Genomic DNA, 7,477 nt, shown 5'->3' with positions numbered 1-7,477 from the left:
TCTTTTGAGTTTTTCCAAAGATAACATTTATGTTCTTCACCAAATCATAAACCTATTTACCAGTTAAGGGTGTTGGTGCAATTTCATGTTCTTGACATCCATTGAAATCTTTTTTCAATCTCCGATATGAGTGATAAGGTCTGTGAAATTTTCGATGCCTAGTGTAAACATTTTTCTTTCCATTCTTCAGTTGGAGGTAGCTTGTTTGTTGTTCACATATAGGACATGCGTGATGTCCTTTAACACTATACTCGCTCAAGTTCCCATATGCTAGAAAATAATTAATAGTACAAAATATCATTGCACGCAACTTGAAAGTTTGTTGTCGATACCCATCAAACACGTCAACCCCTTCTTGCCACAACATTTTCAAGTCCTCAATCAATGGACTTAGGTAAACATCTATGTCATTTCCTGACTATTTTGGGTCGGAAATCATCATACATAATATCACATATTTTTTATTGTAAACTGAAAGGAGGACAGACCATGAACTGTGGTTGGTGCTTAAGTCACCAAAAGGATTCATTCCATCTGTAGCAAGTCCAAGCCTTAGGTTTCTTGCCTCACTACCAAAATCTGGAAACAAAGCATCAATTTTTTTTCGATTGTGGAGAATCAGCCGGGTGGTGAAGCAAGCCATCACAATTTCTCTTGTTTCCATGCCATGTAAGGTTCATTGCATTAGCAAATAATTGCTTGAACCTTGAAATGATTGGAAGATACCATAACATCTTTGCTGGAGGCCCCTTATCTGCTATATCTTCATCATTATTACCACCACCATCCTTTACTTTATATTGTGATACCCCACAGCGGGGACACTTGTGCACTGTTTCAAACTCTTTCCTGTACAATATACAATCATTAGGACATGCATGTATTTTCTTGTATTGTAAACCCATGGGACACAAAACCTTCTTCGCCTCAGAGTGACAGTCTGACAAAGTGTTGTCTTTTAGAAGCATTTGCTTCAACAACTGAAGGAACTCTATGAAACTTTTATCACTCCAACCATTTCTTGCCTTTAAATTCATCAATCTTAACACCGCTAATAATCGCGTGAAGGTTATACAGTCAGGAAACAAAGGTGTCTCTAAGTCACTTTTTAAATCATCATAGACATGTGAATGTGCTTGCTGAAAAGACTCTTGTCCCACATCATGAATCATGTCCTCTATTTGATCATGCATTACTTCATCACCGTGCTGAGTTTGAGAAATTGTTTGTATCTCTTTGTGTTCACCATGCCATATCCATGTTGTATAACTCGTTAGAAACCCATCACAGAAAAGATGATCCCATATTTCATCAATTGTACGTCGCCTCCCATTTAAATAGTTAACACAAGGACAATAAAACTTCCCATTCAAATTTGCTTGATTTCGTTGAGCAAATTCCAAAACTTGTTCAGCCCCATTTTGATACTCATTGGTGATTCTTTCAGAATTCATCCAACTACGATGCATTCTACATCACAAATGCAGGATATAGTTAATATGCCACATCTAACATTTATTTAATATGTTAAGATCAATCCCTAAAATACAATTTGCTCAACACTGTAGAAAAGGGGTTTACAGACTTGTGCCTGTTATGGCCACAATTATTTGATAGGTCTATTAGTTATATTAGTAATAAGTGGAATTTTTAAGGGGAGAGGAGTTGAGAAGAGTCTGTCATTTGGTGATATAGAATTAAGGCTATGGATTCAGGGAATTCTTTGTTTTCATTCACTTAATCAATAAAGAAATTTTTGTAGATCGACAATTAAAGAGGGAGTTAAGTTTGTAACTAAACTACCTAGCATTGTTGATTGTGGATATGAGAATTGAAAAAATTGAGTGGTGAACCATAAACACTCAAGTAATTATTGGGTTCTACTAAAAATCCACTATGAACTAGGCATTTAAGCACTCTACTAGACTGTAAAGAAGTCTAATAGAATATCTTAGGAATCATTTTAGGACAAAGCATATAACTAACATCCATTTTCGATCATAACTTTTTGATCTATCATGTTATTCATTGATTTATAGTTAAAAATTAAAAACAAAAAAAACATATATGTTCAAAAATAAAACCCAATAGATTTCATAAAATTAATTAATATTAACATCCATAACTCTTCATATCAGAATTTTTTTTTCAGGTTTGGACTAGGGAAATTTAATCATTAACAAATAGATGACAAAGACACGTATAATTTAGACATACCTTTTGGGTCACCTTCTTAATAGTAGTCTCACTTAATGGAGCAATGCCTTCAGGTGATCCACCAATAGTCTTTCTAGCACTGAAAGGAACAACCTACATAGTCATAAATCAAGAACAGGTTTCTAATAAAAATGAAAAGCTGAAAATGTTAATTGATGATATATTTAGTTAAAATCAAGAAAAACAACTAGATTGGCTAATAATAAATTAAGGTGAACATATCTTATCATATTGTACAATTAATGCTATTCAATAAAATATTATTTTGTATTAAAAAAACTGGATAAAAACATTAAACATAAGGTTTTCAAGCAATCTAAAAGTTTTATATAATGATGATGAAAAACAGAAATAATATTGTACATATAAAGAGATTAAATTTATTATGATTAACTGGTGCAGGTTCATGCTTAACACTTATTCTTTCTCAAGGACTACATTAAATACTAAACTAGTTCATATGTTTAAAACTAAATCTAAACTGGATCCCTGAAATCTAATCCAGTTCAATTATGAAAACCAAATGGGTCACTAATGACTTCCCAGACAAGGATTCTTAGTGAACCAGCTAGCTCCACGCAAAAAGTGTTGTGTATCAGACCAAAAAAGTTGTTCCAATAATATGGTCACATTAGATGGTGCAGTCCATGTTTTTTACACTGATTTGTTGACTTAAAAGTAAAAGATTTGAGGGGAAGGTAAATAGCACTTATGCCTATTAGAGTCGCCGTTGTTGTTAGGTTATGAGGTTCTAAAGCGTATTATTACAATTTTTTTGTGATAGAAATTGAATGAATCAATCTTTGATTTATGCTTTGTTTACATGATTTGATTCATATATCGAATATAGTTTTTTTCTATTTTTTATATTTTTTTTCATGGATACAGTATGTGTATTTGAATGCATTAGTCGTATGATAGCTTCAATTTGGTTTAATTAGTTGTATGGATACTGGGATCGATTAAAAATTTAAATTTTATTTATATTAATGGGATTGATTAAAGGGTTTTTTTTTAATTATTTCATTTTTTTATTCTGATTCTTATATCTCTCAACCATTGATATTATGCTCAAATTTGAATTGATAATTTTGAAATTCGTGGATGCTATATGTTTATGTATTTATGTTCAAACTCAAAAAAAAAAAATTTTATATCAAATTTGAGTGTAAATTTTGGCAGATTATAGACTCTCTTTATTAATTAATTGTCTAGTAATTTTTAATTAAATTAATTGATGTAATATATTGTCAAAGAAATCTCTGTTATAGATAAAATTACAATAGATGTTAGTATGAGATTATTATGCAATTTGTGCTCATACCAAAGGAAGACACAATTTGGCCAAATAATAACATGCCTGTGATGATAAATATGTGATCATTATAAAGTTACAATCATGTGAATAATAGTCGGTTCAAAGAAAGGCTATTATTTGATAGAATTAATTGTCAATATTTGATCGTTGCATTGAGAGTACCACTTACAAATTAATTTGTATGTCCAAAGACGAAGAATTAATGTTGTACTCGGTATCTTGTAATGGGTCTATTATATAAATAATTTGTGTATTTCTTTTATGTTATTTTATTTTATTTCATTTTATTTTTTTATTTTACTTTGTGAGAATGTAATTATTTGTATCTATGTTCTATTACAGTTGTTGTTGCTAGTGCCGTTAACTTGTCTGCTCAAATTAATTGTATCCCTATGCTTAATGGGATAAACTTTAAGGCTTAGAAGGAAGCAGTTGAGATAATTCTTGGCTGCTTAGATCTTGCTCTTGCACTTCAAGTTGAGAAACCCACTCCAACTCTGGAAACCCCGAATGAGGATAAGGTTGAAAAGTGGGAACGCTCAAACCGAATATGTTTGATGATCATGAAGCGATCTATTCCAAAAGTTTTTCAAGGCTCTATTTTTGAGAGCCACAATTCTAAAGGTTTCCTTGATGCTGTTGAGCAGTATTTCACTAGTAATGAGAAAGCTGATGCAAGCAGTGTGCTTGCTAAACTTATCTCTATGAGATACAAAGGTAAATAAAAATATAAGGGAGTAAATTGTGTAAATGTCTAATCTTGTGTCAAAACTAAAAGCACTAAAGTTAGAGTTGTCTGATGACTTGCTCGTGCATCTAGTTTTGATTTCCCTTCCTACTCACTTTGGGCAGTTTAAGGTGAGTTATAATACTCAGAAAGATAAATGGACCTTGAATGAACTGATTTCTCATTATGTGCAAGAGGAGGAAAGTCAGCAAAGAGAAAAGACTAAAAGTGCTCATTTGGCATCAAGCTCTCAGAATAGGAAGAGAAAGAATAATAAGGATGCTACAAGAAGGACTTCTCAGCAAAAGAAAGTCAAAAAAGGACGAGAACACACCTATTTGTTTTTTCTGCAAGAAGCTTGGGCACATGAAGAAAGAGTGTCCCAAGTACGTCTCCTGGTGTGTAAAGAAACGTAATTTTTTCTTTTTTTTGTTGTGAAGTTAATTTAGCTTTTGTACCACATGATACTTGGTGGGTAGATTCTGGTGCTACTACTCACATTAGTGTGTCCATGCAGGATTGCCTTTGGAGCCGACCGCCAAGTGATAATGAAATATTTATCTATGTGGGTGATGGCAACAAGGTCATAGTGGAGGCCATTAGATTATTTAGATTATAATTAAAAACTGGATTTCATTTGGATTTATTTAAGGCTTTTGTTGTACCGTCTTTTAGGCAGAATTTAATTTCAATTTCTAGTTTGGACAAATTTGGTTTCTCTTGTTCATTTGGAAATAATAAATTTAGCCTCTACCGAAATTCAAATGTTGTTGGTTTTGATTCTTTAATTGATAATCTATACTTACTAGATGTAGTTAGTTTCAATAAAGAAATTTTTCACATTGATTCTCGTGGTACGAAGCGTAAAATAAATGAGAACTCAGCCACCTTATGGCATAAGCGTTTAGGCCATATCTCTAAACAGAGATGTAGACCGAATGAATGGAAGCTCAAAATGGAAGAGGAATTGCGGATTAGATGACCTAATCCATAGAAGGAAGTATCCAAGCTCAAGCTACAAGGGATTGCACACTTCAAAGGGAAGGAAACTAGGTTTTCCTAAGGAATTTGAAGGCACTCTCTAAAGCTCTCTCTCTTGGAATTTCGGTGACTCTTGAATGGCTGAATTCAATTCAGATATCTCATATATTCAAAAGTGTTTACAAAAGGTGGGAAAAGATACACTTATAGGAAGCAATTAGGTTAACTTTGGGCGGCAATTTCAAATCAACCAAATTGGCGCCTAGTTTGAATTTCAAGTTTGAATTTGAAATTCAAACTTTGGCTTCCAACGTGACTAATTCAGATGCTACCCTCATTTAGGAGTCATTTAGAAGTGATTTGAGGTGAATTTGGAGCTCACATGGCCGGATCCATCCCATGCAAACCATGTGACTCAAATTCAACTCAAATTACTTCTAAATGATGTCTAAATGAAACCTAATTCTCCTATTAATGTTTTCTTCATATAATCCTATTCTAATGACCAAAATACAATGGTCTAATGAATACAATCAATAGGAAATATTACAAGGAAAATAATGAGCCCAATATTGGGTACCAAAAGCCCAAAGGCCCATGAAACCCAAAACTAGGCCCAACTAGCCTAAACCCTAATCTATGGTCAAAATACAAGACCAACATGAAAATAGATTCCTAAACTAAGAAAGTACATTTAAACATGGTGTATAATCAATTAAGCCCAAGTAAGAAGCACCCTAGGCCCACCAAGCCCATTGGGCCCACTAAGCTCTGAAGCAGTCAAATCTTCAAGTAACCTCCTGGCCATAGCTCTAGTGAACGAAATTTGGCTGAATAAGCTCTCAAATTTCATTATTCTCAAAAGTAGTAGTGACTTTGATACTCCTAAAAGCTTTGAAAGAATTGTCAAGGAGGTTGAAGCACTAAAACTTTGGAAAAATGATGAGATGCTTCAAAAACAAAAAGAGAAACTTGAAAAAGAAGTACAAATCATGGCTTTGGAACAAGAAATCCAAAAGATTAAGCAAAGAGAAGAAAAACTTTTAAAAAGTTTAAATAAAAATAAAAGTCCAAAAGGTTCTTCTAGGAGCTCAACCAAGAGCTCCAATGATTCTCAAAACCAAGATAATGATGGTAGTATGCATATGGATGCTTACTATCAACCAACACCTAGGAGAGTCATTAAAGAACACAAAGTGAGGGAATCAAGGGTTGATCTCCCTTACTTTCATGGAAAAGATAATGTGGACACCTACTTGGATTGGGAGATGAAAGTGGAGCAAATCTTCACTTGTCATCAAGTAGGTGAGGAAAGAAAAGTTCCTTTGGCCACCCTAGCTTTTCAAGGACAAGCCATGTATTGGTGGACATCCTTGGAAAGAGAGAGAAGACTTCACAATGATCCTCCCATCACTTATTGGAATGAATTGAGGAGTGCTATGAGAAGAAGGCACATTCCTTCTTATTATAGTAGGGAGCTTATGGATAAGCTCCAAAGACTCCAACAAAAGGGTATGAGTGTTGAGGAGTATAGGCAAAAGATGGAGTTATATCTCATGAGGGCTGGGATAAGGGAAGAAGAAAGATTGACCATTGCTAGATTTCTAAGTGGTCTTAATTTTGACATAAGAGATAGAGTTGAGTTACTCCCTTATAGGGACCTTGATGATTTGGTCCAACTTTGTATAAGGGTGGAACAACAAAATTTGAGAAAATCCTCTTTTAAAGGTAAAACTCAATCTAGCTCTTATGTTAAGAAAGATTACAAGAGGGAGGGTCACTTTGATTCCTCTAAGAAATTTGGCAAAGAAAAAGAAAAAGAAAAAGAAAAAGAAAATGATAAAAATAAAAATATTGTCACTTCTAGTAGCAAAACTAGTGATATCAAATGCTTTAAGTGTCTTGGGAGAGGACACATAGCCTCTCAATGCCCAACTAAAAAGGTGATGATTTTGAAGGGGCAAGACATTTATAGTAGTGTTGATGAATCTAGTTCCACTACTTCAAGTGATAGTGAATCAAGTGAGGAAGACCATTCCATTGAAAGTGCATATCCTTGTGATGGTCAACTTCTCATGATTAGAAGGCTTCTAGGAAGCCAACCTAATGAGTCTCATCTTTCACAAAGGGAGAACATTTTTCACACAAGGTGTAAAGTTTTAGACAATGCTTGTTCTCTCATTGTAGATAGTGGGTCTTATTGCAACTGTTGTAGCACAAGGTTGGTGGAGAAG

At 33.7% G+C, this 7,477-nt stretch overlaps 1 protein-coding gene across 1 annotated transcript; it reads right to left on the bottom strand.

Annotated features, from left to right (window-relative positions):
- Window positions 1-593: 593 nt before the first annotated feature.
- Window positions 594-1,454, bottom strand: LOC114915102 (uncharacterized). The gene has a single exon (XM_029269220.2). The coding sequence runs from the start codon at window positions 1,452-1,454 to the stop codon at window positions 594-596; it is 861 nt and encodes a 286-aa protein (XP_029125053.2).
- Between the last annotated feature and the right edge of the window lie 6,023 nt (window positions 1,455-7,477).

Source organism: Cajanus cajan, chromosome 3 (genome assembly GCF_000230855.2).
Source record: "Cajanus cajan strain Asha chromosome 3, NIPB_CcT2T_4, whole genome shotgun sequence".
Lineage (NCBI taxonomy): Eukaryota > Viridiplantae > Streptophyta > Magnoliopsida > Fabales > Fabaceae > Cajanus > Cajanus cajan.
The sequence above is the reverse complement of the archived record's forward strand: the minus strand, read 5'-3'. Positions and strand labels throughout refer to the sequence as shown.

What these genes read in the sequence shown, in the direction of transcription:
- LOC114915102 (XM_029269220.2), bottom strand. Translation starts at nt 1,454, where the DNA reads ATGAATTCTGAAAGAATCACCAATGAGTATCAAAATGGGGCTGAACAA.